Source organism: Miscanthus floridulus, chromosome 1 (genome assembly GCF_019320115.1).
Source record: "Miscanthus floridulus cultivar M001 chromosome 1, ASM1932011v1, whole genome shotgun sequence".
Lineage (NCBI taxonomy): Eukaryota > Viridiplantae > Streptophyta > Magnoliopsida > Poales > Poaceae > Miscanthus > Miscanthus floridulus.
This window is the reverse complement of record NC_089580.1, coordinates 203,136,828-203,160,865: the sequence shown is the minus strand read 5'-3', so window position 1 is coordinate 203,160,865 and position 24,038 is coordinate 203,136,828. Positions and strand designations below refer to the sequence as shown.

Below are 24,038 nucleotides of genomic sequence, written 5' to 3'. Positions count from 1 at the left end.
GCTCAAGCTATAGCAAGAATGGCAACTTACGCTTCATCCTCCTCCCTTGCCTGCCTCTTCATTGTCTTCCTTGTATCCTCGGCTCTACCCGGGAGCCATGGCGGCAGCATTGCCATCTACTGGGGCCAGAACGGCAACGAGGGCACCCTCGCCGACACCTGCGCCACTGGCAACTATGCCTTTGTCTACATTGACTTCCTCTGCAGCTTCGGCTCGGGGCAGAAGCCGCAGCTGAACCTCGCGGGTCACTGCGACCCCTACTCCAACGCCTGCACAGACCTCACCGCAGACATCAACTCCTGCCAGTCCAAGGGTGTCAAGGTCATGCTCTCCATCAGCGGTGGCGCTGGAGGCTACTCCCTCAACTCCAAGCAAGACGCCTTCAAGCTTGCCCAGTACATCTGGAATAATTTCCTCGGTGGGCACTCCGACAAGAGGCCGCTTGGCGATGCCGTGCTCGACGGCGTCGACTTCAACATCGAGGGAGGAAACCCAGACTACTATGGAGCCCTTGCGGCATACCTCAAGTCCGACGCTACCAACGCCAAGGGCAAGGAGGTCTACCTGTCAGCGGCGCCGCAGTGTCCTTTCCCTAAACAGTGGGTCGATAAAGCCCTTCAGACATGCCTCTTCGACTATGTCTGGGTTCAGTTCTACAACAACCCACCTTGCCAAAACACATCGGGAAGCATGGCCATGTTAGTGTTGATCCCTCTAGCTCGGCCCAACGATCGAGTTGGGCCTTGACCTCGGGCCCTGATCGGGGGCGCCCAACCCTACATGGTTGGTGGGCTCCCGTCGCACTACGCTATAAAGAGAGGTGGAGGCCGACAACTCTCAGTACGAGGTCCACCGTGAGCCACCACACCCACCGATAACCCAATCCGATCTAGTGAGGGGCGCAACCAGCAACGGGAAGCTCCACTGGCGTCTTCACCGTCGCCTCTGCGCCACCACTGCACTGCAACTGACCTCAACACCATCACCGCGACACCGCTGACTCGGACCGCGTCACTTTCGCCATGGCTACATCGAGCTCTTCGTCCAAGCCCGTGGATGGTCGGTGGCATCTCATCTCCCTTCCTCTCTCTCTCTCTAGATCATGTTCTAGGAAGTTTTATCCCATATGTAAGGTTGTACCCGCTAGATCTATGTCTAGGTGATCCACTATATCTATAATCGGTATCAGTTAGCCTAATCTAGCGTGTAGATCTAGATCGAGGTAGTTTGTTTTTTTAGCAAGTAGAAGGAGATGAATTGATTGGTTCTAATCGAGCAGAAATAGACTAACCCTAACCCTAGAAGGGGAAAGGACGAAAAGGGGGAGGAACCTACCTTATCTTCCTCGCCGCCGTTGACACCGTCGAGCGTGGGAAGAAGTACCCGCCACCGCATCGCCGGCACATGGGAAGATGACCGAGCCGCGCTCATCGCCGTGCGCGTGAGCCCTGGCCGAGGGCGCCACTACAAGCCCGCTCGACGACGGCATGTTCACCCTCGGGCGAACGCGCGCGCCGTCGAGGGGGCCTAAAGCGGCGTCGGCGTTCTTCCTCCGGCTGCGCTGCGGGTGGCCGTCGCTGCCTTGCTTTGCGCTGAGAGAAAGAGAGGGGAGAAATGAGCTAGGGTTAGGGGGCTAGCTACGGCACGATTTTGTTTTGCCGAAGTGCGCGAACAACCATCGATCCAGATCCAACGGTAAGCAAAGCTCTGGGCCAAATACGGCCTAGGCGGGAATGAGATATCCCGGCCCAGGCCAAGGTTGTGGCCTGGGCACGGGGAGGGCGGTGCGCGCGGCTGGGCTGCGGCAACGCACAACGCGCGATGGGCCTCGGGCCGGATGCACGGTACCTTCTCTGATTTGTTTTATTCCTTTTCAGAAGCACATTTTGATGCATTTGTTAAGTTTAGATGTTTCATCTCTACTCAAATTTGAACCAACGGGAAAATTTGTTCAGAGAGTAGATAAGTACTAATGAAATGCTTCTGATAATATCATTTTAAGATTATTTTTTCATGTTTCCGCTGCAAAGTTGATGTTTATTATCTTCTAATTAAATTCGAACCAACGGGAGGATTTAATTTTGAAGAGTAGTTATAGTATTCAGTAAATTATGATATTGTTATTTTTCTGACCAACGTTGGTAATAGCAATATTATAAAAAAATTATTCATGAGTTTTTTCATACATTAGTTCTAATTCTGGCCAACGGTGATGTAGAATTAATGTAGAAGCATATTGTATATTTTAATTTTGACCAACGTTAAATTACGACATGCAATTATTATGTCATGTTTTCTCACTTTCTCTGATGATATTTTCAGGACTCAACCCTATGGCATTCATCTCTCACATTCCGCCTCTTGAAGGGGGCAACTATCACGTATGGTGAGAGAAGTATGAGTTGGCACTTGCGCTGTCCGAGAATGACCTAGCACTTACCTCTCCGTGTCCTACTGAGCTAGTGGACCCGGTGAGGGCAAAGAATGAAATGAATGCTGATTTCACTGCTCGGCAGCGAGATCATACAGAAGTGAGAATGAAATATGATCTTGATCGTAAGAAGTGGGACATTTCAAACCGCAAGTGCATGATGGTGGCTAAGTTCACTATTTCAGATGTAATAAGGGGATCAATCCTAGATTATGACACCGCCACCGAGTATCTCAAGAAAGTGGAGAGCCAGTTTACTAGCTCTTCAAAGGCTTATGCAAGCACCCTAATCAAGAAATTATTCAATGAGAAATACTCTGGTGGAGGGATAAGAGAGCACATATTGAAGATGAGCAACACGGCATCCAAGCTCAAGCCAATGGATTTGGGACTCAAAGATGAGTTCCTGATTCATTTAATTTTTGCTTCTTTACCTAAAGAGTATGAAACTTTTGTTGTTAATTACAACATGCAGCCTCGATAAATGGGACATTGAGAAGCTCATTGCCATATGTGTGCAAGAAGAGGAGAGGCTTAAAAGCTCACATGGTGACTCTGCTAACCATGTGAAGGACTATAAAAAGAAGAACTTTAACAAGAATGCCAAACCTCAAGGGAAAGCCCCTCAGAATGATCACCATCAGAAGAACAACAATATCCAAGTTGACAAGGATCAATGCAAATGGTGCAAGAAGCATGGATATTACTAGAAGGACCGTCCAGATTTCATGAAGAGCCTTTTGAAGAGAGGGATTCCATACGAGGAGGACCCTGCAAAGAGGAGAAAGAAGAATTAAAGTGGCAAATGGAGTTGAAGCTGAAGTTGAAGCCATTGGAGATCTCTCTCTAGAATTAGATGATGGTTTTGTACTTTAACTTTCAGATGTCCTTTTATGTATCCTCTTTGCGTAGAAATTTGATAAGTGTTTCATGTCTAGACGATGATGGATATGATTGCCATTTTGGTAATGGCAAATGTTAGATTGTATTTAATAATAAGTGTGTTGGTTGTAACACCCCTGGTGTTACAATCTCGCTTAGCACCTTGATTAGGGCCTAAAAGAAATTATTTAACCAAGCTCTCGTGTTTTAAAGTTTTAAATCCACATATAATGATAAAATAAATTATCCATGTTTTTGTATAGCTTGATGATTTCCGGCGAGTACCTTGGCTTGGTGTAGTTCGTAGGTTAGTTTGACGTGGCGGGGTTATCTCAAAAATATCCCAAAGTCCCTTCGTAACGTACTGGAACTCGTCCTTGCTACTCGACCCGTCTACCTCGCCTATTCTCGACATCGTCGCGTTGCCGGCCGCGTCGCTGTTGCAGTTGACCGCACGCTGGCACACCTCTTTGGAGCGGTCCGTGCCAACCGACACGCTCTACCGGCCACCTTGGGCCAGGCCAAATCCTCCCCGTCCTTATCTGCTCTGTCTGTCTCTGTCTTGGATTGATTTTCCAAGCCATGGCCTGCTGGCGCTGTTGCCTCGTACGCTCGTGTCCTCTTGCTCCTCTCTCTCTCTCTTTCTTTTTCTTTGCCCCGTGCGTCCCAATCCGCTTGTTCTTTAGCTCGCCCTCACCGCAGTGCTCCTGCCATGGCTGTGCCGTCGGTGCCCGTCTTTCCCCACGAGAGCGCAAGCACCACCCTGCTCCTCCCTCCCTTTTCCTCTGCCGCTAAGCTGCTACCGCCATGACCTTGCTGCGCCATGGCCGTGCCGCCATTCTAGCTCTGCAGCCGCAGCGCCTCGCCCCGTCCACGCTGAGCGCACTGCTCCTCCCAGGCACCTTCTTCGTCGTCGTTGTCGTCGTGCCGCACCACCGCGCGGCCAGCCCCACCGATGAGCCGCCCCCTTCCGCGCCTAGAGCGCCTTTCCCGCACCGTCCGCACTGAAGCCCACGGCGCTGCCCTTCCAAACCCCTTCTCCTCCCCCACTGGTCTACGTGTCTCTCAGTGTAGTGGCCACGCCCGCCATGTGCGCCCGAGCTCCTCACGCCCCGCAGCAGCCGCGTTGCCCCGTACCACCGCCTCGCCGTGACCGCTACAGCGCCGCTGCCAGGCCACTGCATGCGAGCGCCCCTCGGCCACTCGAGACTGCTGCCCCATGTCTACAGCGCCACCCTCCTCTTCCTCCCCCACGCGGACCTGCTGCTCCTCCACGCGCCGAGCCATAGCGCCCCACGCGCCGGCGTCCCTGCCACTTTTGTTCCCGCGCCGCAGCTCCACCGCCTCACCTCCGAGCCCGTGTGCAACTCCCTCACTCTGCTTGCCTCTATTGCACCGGCGCACGCCATGCTTGAGTCACAGCTCTGCCTCCTCGCTGCGTCGCCATCAACTCCGCCAGTGCCGGCCCTCTCCCGCGCCGCGTCTCCGACGTCTGCGCCACTACAATGCCCTGCCAGGTCGTGCCACCACTGCATCCTCGCCCGATGGTTCCCTTGGCAAGCGCTCTTGGGCCCGTGTTGCCCGCAATCGCCCTCACCGCAGAACCGCTCGGTCTCGAGCACGACGCACGTGGCCGAAGCTCCGCGTTCTAGCTCGGGCCGAGCCATGTTCTCCAGTGGGTGCACCCGGCATCGGGCAAGCCATGAGGCCACCTCCCCACCATCATCGACGAGTGCGCGACTAGATTTCGCCGCCGGCCGGTGGCTCTGCTCCATGTTCTGCAATTGGGGAGAAAGAGAAGGTGAGAAAACATGATTTAGGTGGACGCCAGGGGGGTCAATGAACTTGTCAGTGGGTGTACTAAATAGTAGTTGGACCTTGTCGTAATTTAAGGAAAGTTCAAGGACCATTTCGTATTTGTGCCGCGCCACCTGGCCCGCCTGGGCCACGCGTCCGCTGGACCGCTGCGCCACGCTGGGTTGGTCCTATGCCGCCCCGCCTGGGCCAGCTGGTGCCATGCCTGGGCCGCGCGTCTACGGACCGTCGGTCCCCGCTGGGCCGTGTGCCGCCCCCGCCTGGGCCGGCCTGTGGCCGCCGCGGCTGGGCCGCTCGCGCTGCACGACCGCCCCGCCTGGGCTGCTTGCTCGCTGGGCTAGGCCGAGCTGGGCCATTTCGGGCCCAAGGAGTTTTAGCTTTCTTTTTTGGTGTTTTGCAATTTTAATAACCGGCTGCATGCTTAGAAATTCAAAATAAATAGTAGAAAAATCATAAAAATGCCAAACCAATTTTGTTTAGTTTCAAAAATCATGATCTACCTGTTAGTATATTTGGTTCACATAGTTTGATAATATTCTGGGAAGCTCTATAATTAAGTTAAGGTGCTTAATATTGTAAAATATAAACTTGTAGGAATTTCCCTGATAAATTGGTAATATTGTTGAATCTGAAATTTGTCTAGTAGGCTCCTAGCAATATTAGGTATTCGCTGTAATTTTTGTAGCTCCAGAATAATTAGTTTGCTAAATAGATAATGATGTCCTATTACGAATACAGATTTAATTGATAGAATAGAATAAAGAAACAACTTGGGTTTATATAACTAAAACAATGGTTGAGAAATAACGTCTTATTCGACAATATGGATACGTAGACCAGCGTTAGAGTTATCTCGTTAGTTTGTGAGGCATGATCGGGGTTCAAAGTGTTTCGGCTGTTGTCGATTATTTACATCTCGGCATTTGCATCAATGCATATCATATAGGTACGATGATGGATTAACGGATCAATTGAAGGACGATTGGGAATCCAAAGATGGTGTAGTGGTATTCTCTCTAGGAGATGATGCAATGGGCTTCCTATTCAGTTGATGGTGGATGATCTGAAGATGCAGATACTAACTTTTAAAATATATCTTACCCAGGCAAGGCCCGGTGCAAACACCTACTTTTCTGCAGTTTAAATTATATTTGTGCATTAAGTTTTAAGGAGTTGATTGAAACCCACTTGCATATATATATATATATATTGATTGAAACCCACTTGCATATATATATATATATATATATATATATATATATCCTATGAGTCTTACTAGTATGACAGGATCGTGTAGAATGCTATGCTACAGGACTCCGGTAGAAGTCGAGTGATTGCCTATCACTCGCGAGAGATAGGAAATATATTACTGTATTATTATCACTTGGAAAATATAAATGGTGGAAAGGAAAAATGGTGACCGGGCAGGGATATGGTTTGGGTATTGGTGGGTGTAAGAAGTTGTGTTGCCGTGGACACGGGCATGGCTTGGTTACACTATTTTCCCTATCTGTGTCGGTTAAGGACCGGTCGTTGCATAAGCCATCGAGGCAAGTCACAGACTTATTATCCCGAGCACATACTTGGGTATGGGTGCTTGGAAGACTTGTTGCTCTCTTGTCGTGGATCTGGTTCTTTCCGGACCGACTGATTAGAGGCGAGGATGGTGGAGGTCCTTGCACCACACTGAGTCCGGGACTCAGGGGTGGGGGCATGGAGTCCAAGTTTGGACGGGGACCTGGACACCCGAAACAGGAGAGTGATGGGTTGGTCCTGCTTGTGCCTTGGGTACAAGCGGGGCGTGTGTTTTCGGGGTACCCAGCTAGGGCATTGATTCGCGAATCGCCGGGCAATCCGGTACGGCTTGTTTCATACCTAGCATCGTAGTAAGAACCGAAGATGAAATATGGAAAAAGGAAATCTGATTGCTTACCACCTGCTTGAAAGTAGCACAGGTGCTTACATAGAATGGTTAGTTAATGAACCAATGCGGCTGTAAATAAAAATCGAATATAAGGACATACGCTTAGTAATGCTACCTACAAATGCAATAAACCCACAAGCCAGATAGCCTTACATATCCTTGGAGTCTTTTCTTTTCTCCTGTCGGGTAAGTTTTGCTAAGTACAATTGAGTACTCAGGGTTTATTCCCCCTATTGTAGGTGACAGGTGGATACTAGAGCTGACCCTTGTGTGTGGATACCTCCTAGTGGGCTCAGCGAGGATTCCTTTACGCTGTGATCGTAGTTTATTTATAACTCTCACCAAATGCTTTTATAAATAAAAGTTTCATAATCTGTTGTCGTAGTTTATATATCAATACTTCATCATGTCATGATTAACTATTCATTTCCGTTGTAATTCTGATCACATGTTTATATTCCATTGTTCAATTAAATTATTCATAACTCTGATAATATGATTTCATTCCGCTGTTATATTAATAATTATTATACTCTGATGTTGTATTAAAAGTGATGTAAGAAATGGTTAAGAATGATATAAGCTTTATTCTCTCATTTGTGATTCTGATGGCAAAAATGTGGATTTTCGGGTTCTCCCCTGGAGTGTGCCCGATGGAACCGAGTAATTTAGCGTTCTCCTTTGGGTGCTTAGTGTCTAATGGAAGACGAGTACTCCTGAGAGGTATTAGATTAGGCGGTTCCGCCACAGGTGGTATCAGAGCACAAATGAGGAAATAAAGCTTCTAAAACTTTTCTAAACTAAAATTTGACCACCTCTTTTTGCAAAAAGTTAGGACATTTTTATGCGAAGTTATATAAGTAAGCCCTATTACTATGGTTATGTATCCAGGATAGATGGCACTCTGCTGACTTAGGTAGACTTAATCAATTTTTCTGCACGTACACTGACTCGAGCATAGTCCGATAGTATCGCCTAGTTACAGGGAGAGAACGATGTGCTAAAAATCTAAGAACGGTTGTCCTATATGTTGGCAACAGTGGAAGGACGTATAGGACGTGCATCCATGCATACCCTGTCGTGCATTGTAGCACTCGTATTGCTTGTAGACGTATTGTGCACGACTGATTCGTTCCTGTTTCAGAGTTAGGTTTGCACTATGACTGCATGTTTTGCGTTTGCCTGTGGTTCACGCCTATCGTGACCCACGTCTCCCCGTACCCCTTTTCTACGCTCTTGTCGGACCCTTGCCCTATAGTCGTACTAGTCAGTAATGGCATCGCACGTCGTTCACCTCAAACACGCGAAATTTGGTCAATTTGTCGTAGTGATCCCGCGCGGGAACCCTGGTGGACCATGCTAGGACTACTGAACGCTCTGCCTTTATAAGTAGAGCCTGGCTTAGCTATTGGTATCACCACTCGGCGCACTTTAGCTCGCTTAGCTTTTCCTTGAGCCAGCTTTTCGCTCAGCCTTCTTTGCAACCACCGCCAGAGATGGTAGGAGCCTGGGTTAGTAGTTACTGCCTAAACGTTGAGGGTTTTCCCAGAATCCTGCATGCCACCGTGCAAAAGCTCGAAGTCAAAGATCGTCCCAAGTATGAGGGCCGTGAGTATGAGGAGCATGGCATCGAGCGGTGTGAGGTTACCGTCTACATCGGGAAGAGTGAAGAGTTCCCTGACCTCACTGAAGCCTGAAGTGTGACCATAATTGGGTTTCGCTTCGTCGACACCTACCAGGTTGTGGCCCCCAAAGCCTTGCGGTGCCTTTGCCAGATCTATGAGGAGCCCATTGCCCATACCCCCATGCGGTTCTTTCCACCTTTGGATAAGAATCGATGGGCATGGAAGGCTCGCATGGAGGCCTTGCAAGGGCGAGATGCATAAGAGGACAGTCCAACCGTGGTGCACTTGACCACGTACCTGCTCACTCTGGATGAGCAGTATGACTGGCAAGCCCTGGAGCTAGGGGCGTGCCTTCGACGCGTCGATGAAGCCGAGATCTTCAACCGGATGCTCCAGGTGCAGCTCGCCAAAGCGCATGCCAGCGCTGCAGCTACTGAGAGCTGGGAGGCTACCATGGAGGAAGCTTTGAAGGAGGCTGAAGACCAGCATGTCCATCAGCTGGGTGAGGCCTGTCTATTCACTAGGGCCAGGCGGAGGATGCTAGCTGTTGATAGGCAGGATGCCCCGATCTTGAAAGGGATCCCTATCCACCCGCCAGGGAGAAGAAGAACTGGTGTTGCAGCACCGCCAGCACCACCACCCTCGGAAGTGTCAGAAGAAGAGCCCTTGGTCCCTCTCACTCAGCCGTTGCCCCGAGAAGATGTAGATTAGTTGCCTTGGGATGCTGTACCCGTAGTAGTAGTGTTTTTCGTCACTGTCGTCTGGTATTGTATTCTTGCCATTGTTGTTGGTCCGTAGTTGTTGAGATCGTCCACCAGTAGGGAAGGTGAATGCTGTATCGTGAATGGGAGCCTGAATGCCTGTATGATGTACCTATATAAGACCATTGGAACATGCATTGTATTTAGTTCGCTGTGTTTATTGCGTTCATCTACCTTAAGTTTTGTTAGACGTGCTTGAAGTTTTCAAGGGCGATATTAAGCGGGTTGCAAGAGAAGTTGCCATTCAGATATCAGCAAATCAGTCGTGAATGGATAATATTGGACCCTATATCAACTAATTGTGGATGTCCTAGCAGAATACTTGAATCTCTTTAAAACAAATCCACCTTTGGATTTGAATTCCATGTCCCTTGTTGTGAAGGGAACCTTTGTTGTTTGAATCTTCCTTTGCAATACCCCCTTACTCTGTGGTCTATGACCCCACTGCTTTCATAGCGTGTAAATTGGTAGTAGTTGCCTGGTTAAAAGCTTATGGTGCCACGATGAAACCAAGGGCTCCCTGTGGAACAGCTACCACATGTGACGCTGCTCAGCACGTGCTGGTATCGAGGTTATTAACCAAGTACCTTTACCAAGTTACGCCGCCGTACCATTTTATTTTAAAAATTTTCTCCTTGGAAATATTCGAGTGTTCAAGTGGGAAATCCACAACGGGTTGATGACATAGTGTTCTCGCAAGGTAAGCAAGAGGAGGTGGTTTTGGAGGAAGAAAGTATGACATGGTCTTAGTCTACTTGAAAGACGGATGTGGTCGAGTAAGGAAAGTTAGCCTCGAGTAGTTGGGAGTAATAGAAAAGTCTGAGTGGATGTCATGTCCCAAGCCCTGTGCTTAGTTGACCGCGCTATGCATGCTGGGTCATTTCAATGCGTGCCCTACGAATGCTGTCTATATCGAGCCCTTATCACCACATTTTCGTGTGGTCGCGGCATCGTGCAGTGCTCGCCGTCTTTCTGCACAGTGCGTTTCTCCTTTTCCCCAGCATCCGGTCGGCTCTCGACTCTCACGTCGCGTCCCTCGTACCAGACCCCCCCTTCCCTCTCCTTTCTTTCTTCTTTTGGTGACACGACCGCCCACATGCCTGCCTCGTCGAGCGAACCTCCCACTACTCTCCTTATTTCCCCCTCCGCCGCTCGCGCCGAAAGCGCACCATGTCTCCGACCTTATCTCCACAGCGTGCACCATCTGTGTATTCCATCCCCGCCGCATCCGCTTCCGATGTGTTGCGCCCCACCTCCATTTGCCTATATAAGATACCATTGGTCCTTGCTCTTCTTCTTCATCCCATTCCCTCGCATCCGGAGTAGAGCTACGAAATCTAGTCGACAGTGTGAAGCTAGGTTCGTCAGTCTGAGGTGATGGTGTAATCTGAGAAGAAGAAAGGATCTGATTCATCGAGGAAGTTCAAGTTCCCTTTTGGGTAGTTAATCTTAGGGTTCACGATGTTTTATTTCTCAGTCGACTGTTTCTGGATCTGTTGATGCTACGCCATGTTTTGGATAATCATCTTCTTGTTGTTTCTCCATTGTCCTTGTCTATCTCGACTGCTGGAGTAGGTCTCGGTTGTACCAAGTTGCTCTTAACCATGTATCCCTAGATCCCCGTGTGGTTTAGTATTCGAAGTCGTGTAAACTTTCGTGTAATCCCTGATCTATGAAATGTAATCGTGTTTTCCCTCTTCTGGTTCTTGCTTCGAATCTCGGGACGAGATTCTTTTTAAGGGGGGTTGGTTGTAACACCCCTGGTGTTATGATCTCGCTTAGCACCTTGATTAGGGCCTAAAAGAAATTATTTAACCAAGCTCTCGTGTTTTAAAGTTTTAAACCCACATATAATGATAAAACAAATTATCCATGTTTTTGTATATCTTGATGATTCCCGGCGAGTACCTTGGCTTGGTGTAGTTCGTAGGTTGGTTTGACGTGGCGGGGTTATCTCAAAAATATCCCGAAGTCCCTTCGTAACGTACTGGAACTCGTCCTTGCTACTCGACCCGTCTACCTCGCCTGTTCTCGACGTCGTCGCGTTGCTGGCCACGTCGCTGTTGCAGTTGACCGCGCGCTGGCACACCTCTTTGGAGCGGTCTGTGCCAACCGACACACTCTGCCGGCCACCTTGGGCCAGGCCAAATCCTCCCTGTCCTTCTCTGCTCTGTCTGTCTCTGTCTCCGATTGATTTTCCAAGCCGTGGCCTGCTGGCGCTATTGCCTCATACGCACGTGTCCTCTTGCTCCTCTCTCTCTCTCTCTTTCTTTTTCTTTGCCCCGTGCATCCCAATCCGCTCATTCTTCAGCTCGCCCTCACCGCAGCGCTCCTGCCATGGCTGCGTTGTCCGTGCCCGTCTTTCCACGCGCGAGCGCAAGCACCGCCCTGCTCCCCCCTCCCCTTTCCTCAGCCGCTAAGCTGCTACCGCCATGACCTTGCTGTGCCATGGCCATGCCGCCATTCCAGCTCCGCAGTCGCAGCCCCTCGCCCTGTCCGCGCCGAGCGCGCTGCTCCTCCCAGGCGCCTTCTTCGTCGTCGTCGTGCCGCACCACCGTGCGGCCAGTGTAACACCCCTGGTGTTACGAGCTTATTTAGCACCGCGATTTAGGCCTAAGAAAAATTTTCAAAACAAGTTCCTCGGATTTTTAATTTAAAACGGACTGGAGGCGATAAGCGAATCCTGTGTGACTTAGTTTCGTGGACTCGAATAAACACTTGAGTTAAATTACGCATTGCGTAGAAATAATTGAGAATGTCGAACGACGATTCTAGCGAACGGTTTGTCCCGTTAGATTAAGCATGAAAAGCAACTTGTATAAATAAAATAAAACCCATTAATAAATAGAACGATATGCATATATAGCGTTTGAATCAAATTTAAATTCGAGCCTTACTGAAATTTTTCCTATGCCTAGACGTTACGATTTGACTGAAGTAGTAAACCGTTATATATATATATATATATATATTGACGACAAGCAACTCAGAGCCCCATACTTCAAGTAAACGCACACAGCGTCGGCAACAGACACAGAGCTGAACAGGTACACACGCACAGGCACCGCATACCACCAGAGCAAAGCTCCAATTCACGAATTCCCACATCCCTACCTCGGACTACCTTCACTATTTATAGCTTAGTGTCCAAGGAAGGACGACGTCAAAGTGACTAAGTGTGGACTTTGGACAATTGAATCAATCAATTAATATTAATACGAAGTTAATTAAACTTGATTCCAAACTACAGACATGAAAAACTTAACTCATCCACTCCGCGTGAACAGACTCGTCATGTCAGCTAGTACTGAGTACCAGTAGTAGCAGCACTGTCCCTGACCTTGCTTGTCTCCTATCACTGCTTTTCCTTGCTCTACTATTCTCTCTACCAGACAAGTCGTACCAGTCACCTCCGGCCTACTGATGCCTGCTTTACTTGAAGTGTCTGCCTCTACCAGGCCTGAGCCAAACTTGTTTCTTTTCCCCTTCTTTTTCCTCTGCCTTCTTGAGGCTCACCAGCAGTACCCAGCTAGACTAGCAGCTCGGCCGTGTGTTAGTAGAGACCGTCTATCAGGAGCAAGCCGGACTCGCTCGCTCATGATGGCGTTCATCCTCATGCAGCCGGTGGTGAACCTCCTGGATGTCATCGCGTTTGGCCAGGGCGTGGCCGCTGAGCAGCGCCGAAGCCGAAGCCCCATCACCGTCGTCGCCCGAGCCAGGCGTCGTCGTGCCGTGCTGCCGTGCACCATGCTCGAGCCGCAGCTCCTGCCAAGGCCGCGCATCGCCGGCTGATTCGCCCGCGCCTCCTCCGTTGACACCGTGTCGCGCGAAGCCGGCCGCCGTGCGCCGGGCTGGCTGGCTACAGCCGGCTGCTGTGCATCGCGAAGGGGCGAGGTGCCACCCGCGGCCGTGGTCCAGCGCCACCGCCTCACCCCCCCGCGCCGCCCCGCCACTACACCGCCGGCGACGAGCCATCCATCGGTCGGCGGACGTATTTCCCCTGCCGGTGTTCTGCTCTGAGGATGAAGAAGGGTATGAATCCAAGACGTAAATTTATACAAGGTTCTTTACGCAAATACGTGACCTATTTAAATAGTGTTCAGGGATCTGGAGTTGAATAGAGGTAACAGTAGGGTCATTTTTGCAAAAACGCCTGCACATTCGGGGATTGCTAGTTGGGCTGGCTGGTTGGTCCGCCGGCCTCCGTTGTGGGCCGTCTGGCCGGCCTGCTCTTGCCTGGCTAGGCCGCTGCTGGCGCTTGGGCCGCGCCACTGCGCACCTGGGCCGTTCACGCCACTGTCGCGCGCTGGGCCACGTTTGTCCGTGCTGTTGGGCCGGCCAGAAGCCTGTGCGTCTAGGCCACCGTGTCTCGCTGGGCCAGCCGCTGCGCGCGTAGCCACGTCCGCGTGGACCGGCCATTCCAGCTGCTGGGCCGCCACGCGCCTGCGGGCCGAGTTGGCCGCCCGGGCCTGGTCTTGTTGCGTTGTTTTAGTTTTTGTTAATTTAGTGCCTTTCAAAAATTGAGAATGAAGTGTAGAAAATCATAAAAATGCCAAACCAGTTTTGTAGTCTCCTAAAATCGTGATCTACCTGCTAGTATGATTTGTTCACATAGTGGATAATGTTCTTAGTAAGCTATATAATTAATTAGAGATAATTAATACTAATATTACTAAAAGGTGAACTTGTAGGAATTGGTATGGTAAATTGGTAATATTGTTGAATCTGAAATTTGTATAGTAGACTCCTAGCAGTAGTAGTTACTCACCGTAATTTTTGTAGCTCCGGAATAACTAGTTGCTAATTAGATATTGATGTCTAATTTCGAATAATGATTAAATCGATAGGATAAAATAAAGAAACACCGTTGGTTTATATAACTAAACTAATTGTTGGGAAATAACACCTTATCGGACAACGTGTATATGTAGCCTAAGTATGGTCATCGTTAGAACTAGCCCATTAGCTCGAGATGCGTACGTCGTATTTTACGAGTCACGATTGCAGTTGATTAATTACATCTTTGCATTGCATCGCATGCATATCATATAGGTACGATAATGGATCAATGGATTGATCGAAGGATGATTGGGAATCCGAAGATGATGCAAGGGGCCTTCTATCCAGTTGATGGTGGATGATCTAAAGATGCAGATACTAACTTTTAATATATCTTACCCAGGCAAGCTCCGGTGCATAACCCCTACTTTCTGCAGTTTAAATTATATTTGTGCATTAAGTTTTAAGGAGTTGAATGAGACCACTTGCATATATATCTTTACCCTATGAGTCTTACTAGTATGACAGGATCGTGTAGATTGCTATGCTACAGGACTCCGGTAGAAGTCGAGTGATTGCCTGTCATTTGCGAGATATAGGAAATATGTTACTATATGATTATCACTTGGAATATATAAAATGGTGGAAAGGAAAATGGTGACCGGACAGGGATATGATTTAGGTATTGGTGGGTGTAAGAAGTTGTGTCACCGCGGAGGCGGGTCATAGCTTGGTTACACCGTTTCTCCCTATCTGGTCGATTAAGGACCGATCGTGCATGACTCTAGGCAGGTTACAGACTTATTATCCCGAGCACATACTTGTGTATGGGCGCTTGGAAGACTTGTTGCTCTCTTGTCGCGGATCCGGCTCTTTCCGGACCGACTGTTAGGGTTTGTTTTTTTGTGGAGGAGGTCCTTGCACCGCACTGAGTCCGGGACTCAGGGGCGGGGGCTTGGAGTCCCAGTTTGCATGGGGACCTGGACACCTGGGACAGGAGAGTGATGGGTCGGTCCTGCTTGTGCCTGGGGTACAAGCGGGGTGTGTGTTTTCGGGGTACCTAGCTAGGGGCATTGATTCGCGAATCGCCGGGCTATCCGGTACGGCTTGTCTACGGTTTAGCATCGTAGTAAGAACTGAAGATGAAAGATGAAAGATGAACAAAAGGAAATCTGATTGCTTACCACTTGCTTGAAAGTAGCACAGGTGCTTACATAGAATGGTTAGTTAATGAACCAATACAGCTATTAATAAAGAACCGAATATAAGGACGCACGCTTAGTAATGCTTTCTACAAATGCAACCCACAAACCAGATAGCTTTGCATATTCTTGGAGTCTTTTCTTTTCTCCTGTCGGGTAAGTCTTGCTGAGTATAATTGAGTACTCAGGGTTTTATTCTCCCTGTTGCAGGTGCTAGGTGGATGCTAGAGCTGACCTTTGTGTGTGGATACCTCCTAGTGGGCTCAGTGAGGATTCCTTTACGCTGCGATCGTAGTCTTTATTTATAACTCTCACTAAACGCTTTTATAAAAGAAAGTTTTACAATATGTTGTCATAGTTGCTATATATCAATAATTCATCATGTCATTAATAGATGTTTATTTCCACTGTAACTCTGTTCACATGTTTTTATTCCGCTGTTAAATTAAATTGTTTATAACTTTGATAATATGATTTCATTCCGCTGTTATATTAATAAATATTATACTCTGATGTTGTATTAAAAGCGATGTAAGAAATGGTTACGAATGATGTACGCTTTATTCTCTCATTTGTGATCCTAGTGGCAAAAATGTGGATTTTCGGGTTCTCCCCTAGGGTGTGTCCGACGGAACCGAGTAATCTAGTGTTCTCCCTCGAGTGCTTAGTGTCTAATGGAAGACGAGCACTCCTGTGAGGCTAGATTAGGCGGTTCTGCCACAGCTAGCCCCGCCGATGAGCCGCCCCCTTCCGTGCCTGGAGCGCCTGCCCCGCGCCATCCGCACTGAAGCCCAGGGCGCTGCCCTTCCGAACCCCTTCTCCTCCCCCACTGGTCCGCGTGCCTCTCGTTGTAGTGGTCGCGCCAGCCATGTGCACCCGAGCTCCTCGCGCCCCACAGCAGCCACGTTGCCCCGCACCACCGCCTCGTCGTGGCCGCTGCAGCGCCGCTGCCAGGCCACTGCGCGCGAGCGCCCCTCGGCCGCTCAGGACTGCTGCCCCATGTCTGCAGCGCCGCCCTCCTCTTCCTCCCACGCGTGGACCTGCTGCTCCTCCACGCACCGAGCCGCAGCGCCCCACGAGCCGGCGTCCCTACCGCTTCTGTTCCTGTGCCGCAACTCCACCGCCTCACCTCCGAGCCCACGTGCGACTCCCTCACTCTGCTTGCCTCTGCTGCATCGGCGCACGCCATGCTCGTGCCGCAGCTTTGCCTCCTCGCTGCGTCGCCACCGACTCCACCAGTGCCGGCCCTCTCCCGCGCCGCGTCTCCAACGTCCGTGCCACTACAACGCCCTGCCAGGCTATGCCACCACTGCATCCCCGCTCGATGGTTCCCCTAGCAAGCGCTCTTGGGCCCGCGTTGCCCACAATCGCCCTCACCGCGGAACCGCTCGGTCTCGAGCGCGATGCACGTGGCCGGAGCTCCGCGCTCTAGCTCAGGCCGAGCCGCGTTCTCCGGCGGGTGCACCCGGCATCGGGCAAGCCATGAGGCCACCTCCCCACCGTCGTCGACGAGCGCACGGCCGGATTTCGCCGCCGGCCGATGGCTCTGCTCCGTGTTCTGCAATTGGGGAGAAAGAGAAGGTGAGAAAACATTATTTAGGTGGACGCCAGGGGGGTAAATGAACTTGTTAGTGGGTGTACTAAATAGTAGTTGGACCTTGTCATAATTTAAGGAAAGTTCAGGGACCATTTCACATTTGTGCCGCGCCACCTGCCCCGCCTGGGCTGCGCGTCCGTTGGACCGCTGCGCCGCGCTAGGCTGGTCCTGTGCTGCCCCGCCTGGGCCGGTTGGTGCCGCGCCTAGGCTGTGCGTCTGTGGACCGTCGGTCCCCGCTGGGCTGTGTGCCGCCCCCCGCCTGGGCCGCTCGCGCTGCACGACCGCCCCGCCTGGGCTGCTTGCTCGCTGGGCTAGGCCGAGCTAGGCCATTTCGGGCCCAAGGAGTTTTAGCTTTCTTTTTTGGTGTTTTGCAATTTTAATAACCAGCTGCATGCTTGGAAATTCAAAATAAATAGTAGAAAAATCATAAAAATGCCAAACCAATTTTGTTTAGTTTCAAAAATCATGATCTACCTGTTAGTATATTTGGTTCACATAGTTTGATAATATTCTAGGAAGCTCTATAATTAAGTTAAGGTGCTTAATATTGTAAAATATAAACTTGTAGGAATTTCCCTGATAAATTGGTAATATTGTTGAATCTGAAATTTGTACAATAGGCTCCTAGCAATATTAGGTATTCACTGTAATTTTTGTAGCTCCGGAATAATTAGTTTGCTAAATAGATAATGATGTCCTATTGCGAATAAAGATTTAATTGATAGAATAGAATAAAGAAACAACTTGGGTTTATATAACTAAAATAATGGTTGGGAAATAACACCTTATTCGACAATATGGATACGTAGACCAGCGTTAGAGTTATCTCGTTAGTTTGTGAGGTGTGATCGGGGTTCGAAGTGTTTCGGCTGTCGTCGATTATTTACATCTCAGCATTTGCATCAATGCATATCATATAGGTACGATGATGGATCAACGGAGCAATTGAAGGATGATTGGGAATCCGAAGATGGTGTAGTGGTATTCTCTCCAGGAGATGATGCAATGGGATTCCTATTCAGTTGATGGTGGATGATCTGATGATGCAGATACTAACTTTTAAAATATATCTTACCCAGGCAAGCCCCGGTGCATAACACCTACTTTTCTGCAGTTTAAATTATATTTGTGCATTAAGTTTTAAGGAGTTGATTGAAACCCACTTGCATATATATATATATATATCTTTATCCTATGAGTCATACTAGTATGCAGTGTTTTCCTAAACGCTAAATGGTAAAGAGTCGGTCACCTACCGTTTAGTCATTATTCGGGCAAAACGTCCCATTAAACGGGGTAAACGGCCAATTAAACGGGGTAAACGGGTGATTAAACAGAAACGGCGCACCACCGTGTAGCGTTTACACGGTGTTTAAACGGGCTAAACGACCGTTTAGGCGAACAGTGCTAGTATGACAGGATCATGTAGAATGCTATGCTATAGGACTCCGGTAGAAGTCGAGTGATTGCCTGTCACTCGCGAGAGATAGGAAATATATTACTATATTATTATCACTTGGAAAATATAAATAGTGGAAAGAAAAAATGGTGACCGGGTAGGGATATAGTTTGGGTATTGGTGGGTGTAAGAAGTTGTGTCGCCGTGGACACGGGGCATGGCTTGGTTACACTGTTTTCTCTGTCTATGTCGGTTAAGGACCGGTCGTTGCATAAGCCATCGAGGCAATTCACAGACTTATTATCCCGAGCACATACTTGGGTATGGGCGCTTGGAAGACTTGTTGCTCTCTTGTCGCGGATCCGGCTCTTTCCGGACCGACTGATTGGAGGCGAGGATGGTGGAGGTCCTTGCACCACACTGAGTCCGGGACTCAGGGGTGGGGGCTTGGAGTCCAAGTTTGGACGGGGACCTAAACACCCGGGACAGGAGAGTGATGGGTTGGTCCTGCTTGTGCCTTGGGTACAAGCGAGGCGTGTGTTTTCGGGGTACCCAGCTGGGGGCATTGATTCGCAAATCGCCGAGCAATCCGGTATGGCTTGTTTCATGCCTAGCATCGTAGTAAGAACCGAAGATGAAAGATAGAAAAAGGAAATCTGATTGCTTACCACCTGCTTGAAAGTAGCACAGGTGCTTACATAGAATGGTTAGTTAATGAACCAATGCGGCTGTAAATAAAAATCGAATATAAGGACTCACGCTTAGTAATGCTTCCTACAAATACAATAAACCCACAAGCCAGATAGTCTTGCATATCCTTAGAGTCTTTTCTTTCCTCCTGTCGGGTAAGTCTTGTTGAGTACAATTGAGTACTCAGGGTTTTATTCCCCCTGTTGCAGATGATAGGTGGATGCTAGAGCTGACCCTTGTGTGTGGATACCTCCTGGTGGGCTCAGCGAGGATTCCTTTACGCTGCGATCGTAGTTTATTTATAACTCTCACCAAATGCTTTTATAAATAAAAGTTTCATAATCTGTTGTCGTAGTTTATATATCAATACTTCATTATGTCATAATTAGCTATTCATTTCCGCTGTAATTCTGATCACATGTTTATATTCCATTGTTCAATTAAATTATTCATAACTCTGATAATATGATTTCATTCCGCTGTTATATTAATAAATATTATACTCTGATGTTGTATTAAAAGTTATGTAAGAAATGGTTAAGAATGATGTAAGCTTTATTCCCTCATTTGTGAACCTAATGGCAAAAATGTGGATTTTCGGGTTCTCCCCTGGGGTGTGCCCGACGGAACCGAGTAATTTAATGTTCTCCTTTGGGTGCTTAGTGTCTAATGGAAGACGAGTACTCCTGGGAGGCATTAGATTAGGTGGTTCCGCCACATTGGTCTTGCCTTCCGACAAGACAAGCTTTATTTGTTATCACTTTCTGATAATGTGAATATTGTGAGCACTGAGAATGAGAATGCCTCATCGTCTATGAATGCAAGAAATAAGCAGAAGAGAGTTCATGATGTATCATCTAAATTATGGCACCATCGTTTAGGCCATATTTCGAGGGGGGAATAGAGTGATTGATTAAGAAATCAATTCTTCCACCATTAGAATTTTTAGATTTAGAACAATACATTGATTGCATAAAAGGAAACTATGTTAAGAAAATAAAGAAAGATGACAAACGAAGCACAGGAATTTTAGAAATAATTCACGCAGACATCTGTGGTCATTTTCTTGTGAAGAGTGTTGATGGTTATGATTCATTTATAACATTCACAGATGATTATTCTTGTTATGGCTATATTTATCCAATTAAGGAAAGATCAGAAGCATTGGATAAATTTAAGATATTTAAGGCTGAAGTAGAAAATCAGCACAACTTAAAGATTAAGATAACAAGATCCGACCATGGGGGGAGTACTACGGTCGACACCCCATATGGCCAAATTCCTGGACCTTTTACAAAGTTCTTACAGGAAAATGACATAGTTGCCCATTATTCTACATCGGGTGAGCCTCAGCAAAATGGAGTAGCTGAAAAACACAACCGTACCTTAATGGATATGGTGAGAAGTATGATAAGTTAATCTACTCTACCGATAAGTTTATTGATGAAGGCGTTAAAAATCGCCATTCATATTATTAATCGAGTGTCAAGCAAGTCGATGCCCAAAACACCATATGAGTTGTGGACAGGAAAGGAACCCTCACTTAACTATTTACGTGTGTGGGGCTGTCCAGCTGAGGCTAAAGTCTTTAACCCAAACATAGGAAAGCTAGACTCTAAGACAGTCAGTTGCCATTTCATTGGCTATCCAAAAAAGTCAAAAGGTTATCGCTTCTATTGTCCTGACAGACATACGAAGTTTGTAGAAATGAGACACGCTGTGTTCTTGGAGGATGATATGGTCAGGGGGAGCATGGTAGTGCGAGAAATTAACCTATAGGAGAAGCGGGTATATGTGCCTACTCCGATGGTTTAGGAGCCATTCTTCACGCTACCTGTTGTTGCTGAACCAACAGTGCAAGACACTGTAGTAACAACACCTATTGTTAGTTCTCCCGTGGCGACAATGAATGAACATGAGAAACCTGTCCTTCAAGATCCTGTAGAACTCGTTGTCACACATGAGGAAGAGCAACAACAGCCTCATCTAGAACAAGCATCAACTAACGAGGCCCCTAGAAAGTCTCAAAGAGTCAGAAAACCAACCATTCCTGATGACTACGAAGTCTATGAATGTGAAGAATCTCAAATGGAGGGTAATCCCACCTCATTTGAAGAAGCCATGAAAAGTGCTCACTCATCAAAGTGGCTTGAAGCCATGCAAGATGAAATAAGATCAATGAATACCAATGGTGTTTAGAACTTAGAAACAATTCCTAAAGGAGTCAAGACAGTAGGCTGTAAATGGGTCTACAAAACTAAATATGACTCCGAAGGAAATATAGAAAGGTTTCAAGCGCGACTTGTGGCGAAATGCTTCACGCAAAGAGAAGGCATAGATTACAATGAGACATTTTCTCCAGTCTTATGTAAGGATTCTTTTAGAATTATAATGGCGCTTGTAGCACATTACGATTTAGAATTATATCAGATGAATGTAAAGACGACGTTCCTAAATGGGGATTTGGAGGAAAATGCTTACATGGCACAACCAAAAGGTTTTGTTGTGGAAGGAAAAGAACGTATGGGATGTCGCCTGAAGAAATCCATTTACGGATTAAAACAAGCATCAAGACAACGGTATTTAAAGTTTGATAGTACAATAAGGAAGTTTGGGTTTCAAGAAAATATAGAGGACAATTGCGTTTATGCAAAGTTTAAGAATAAGAAATACATTTTCCTAATCTTGTATGTGGATGACATCTTACTCGCTAGTAGTGGTGTTAATCTACTACTAGAAATGAAGAAGTTCTTGTCCTCGAATTTTGATATGAAGGATCTCGGTGAAGCTTCGTTCGTTCTAGGAATAGAGATTCACCGAGATAGAAAAAAGGGGATTTTAGGATTATCACAAAAGGCATACTTAGAAAAGGTTCTAAAGAAATACAGTATGCAAAATTGTAAGCCTTCACCTGCTCCCATAGTCAAGGACGATAGATTTAGGGAATTTCAATGTCCCAGGAACCAATATGAGATCGATCAAATGAAAGCGGTTCCATATGCTTCAGCTGTCGAAAGTTTACAGTTAGCTCAAGTGTGTACACGCCCTGACTTAGCGTTTGTTACCGGGTTACTTGACAGATATCAGAGTAATCTAGTAATAGAACACTGGAGACTAGTAAAGAAAGTCTTGCGTTATTTGCAAGGCACAAAAGGCCCCATGCTAACGTACAAAAGATCTGATTCCTTACACATAGAGGGGTATTCAGATTCAGATTATACGAAAGATGGTAGAAAATCCACGTCAGGATATATATTTACTCTCGCAGGAGGAGCTATATCATGAAAAAGTTCCAAGCAAACCGTCACTACATCGTCTACGATGTATGCTGACAAACCGTCACTACATCGTCTACGATGTATGCTGACTTTGTAGCGTATTATGAGGCCATAGGGCAGGTGAATTGGCTTAAGAAGTTCATGGCCAGATTGAAAGTGGTAGACGACATACATAAGCCACTCAAGTTATACTGCGATAATAATCCAACAATATGTTATGCTCATAACAATAAGTCAAGTGGTGCTGCCAAACACATTGACATAAAATATTATGTTGTGAAAGACAAAGTCCGGAATCATATAATTAGTCTTGAGCATATAAGTACAAAAAAGATGCTCATGGATCCGATTATAAAAGACTTACCACCCAACGTGTTCAAAGAACACTTAGCCGACATGGGTTTAAGAGAAAGCCTATGATTCATGGATAATAAGGGCCTAGTTGAAAATCTGTTTCAAAACAGAGAGGTGCATTGTAGCTGTTAATCTAATGGCACTGATCATGACGATGAGGCACGCTCTATGCACTGATGTGTGATAGAATAGGAAAAAGATAAAGTAAGTTAAGTTTAAGTAATAAGATGAGATCAAGGAGAGATTGTTAGTGTTGATCTCTCCAGCTCAGCCCAACGGTCGAGTTGGGCCTTGACCTCATGCCCTGATCAGGGCCGTCCAACCCTACATGGTTGATGAACCCCCGTCGCACAGCGCTATAAAGAGAGGTGGAGGCCGACGGCTCTCAATGCGAGGTCCACCGTGAACCACCACACCCACCGACAAACCCAATCCGATTTAGTGAGAGGCGCAGCCAGTGACGGGAAGCTCCATGGGCCGTCTTCAGCGCCGCCTCTGCACCACCACTACACTACGACTGACCTCAACACCATCACTGCGACACCGCCGACCCGGACCGCATCACTTTCGCCATAGCTACATCAAGCTCTTCCTCCAAGCCCGCAGATAGTCGGTGACATCTCACCTCCATTTCTCTCTCTCTAGATCACGTTCTAGGAAGTTTTATCCCATATATAAGGTTGTAATCGATAGATCTATGTCTAGGTGATCCATTGTGTATATCAGGCCAACCTCGTCAATTCCTGGAACCAGTGGACAACAGGGATCACAGCTAAGTACATCTTTCTTGGCCTGCCGGCTGCACCAGATGCTGCAGGGAGTGGGTTCATACCAGTGGGGAGCCTCAAGGCGCAGGTGCTTCCCGCGCTCAAGAACTCCACCAACTACGGAGGAGTCATGCTGTGGTCCAAGTTCTACGATGACCAGGATGGATACAGCTCGGCCATCAAGAACTCCGTCTGATCTCATATCTGCATGTTTCCACTCTGAATATGAGCGTGTGAGAGAGTTGTGATGTATTGTCAGTACTACTTCATATAGTTTGGCATAGTCTATATGTGTGCACACGAAATTCCATTGAATAAAAATATTTCTATTACCCTTGCATTCTATGGTCGCTGGACTTCAATCAAGACGAGTTAGAATCAACGGCTAGCAATAAGTACCTTGTGCCTGGGGGTTAGGGCTCCAATCTGCATCAACATAGTCTTATCACGCCTGAAACAGATGGCCAGATAATCAAGTATGCCAAAAAAAGGAAGGGTGATACGAACTCACTGAGTAATTTGAGACTACCTTGT

General features: G+C 47.6%; 1 protein-coding gene across 1 annotated transcript; it reads left to right on the top strand.

The window, feature by feature from the left end:
* The first annotated feature begins 18 nt into the window (after positions 1–18).
* LOC136450936 (hevamine-A-like) lies at positions 19–23,718 on the top strand. The gene is made up of 2 exons (XM_066451636.1): positions 19–693; positions 23,464–23,718. The coding sequence occupies exons 1-2, from the start codon at positions 19–21 to the stop codon at positions 23,698–23,700; spliced, it is 912 nt and encodes a 303-aa protein (XP_066307733.1). The 3' UTR covers positions 23,701–23,718.
* Positions 23,719–24,038: the final 320 nt, after the last annotated feature.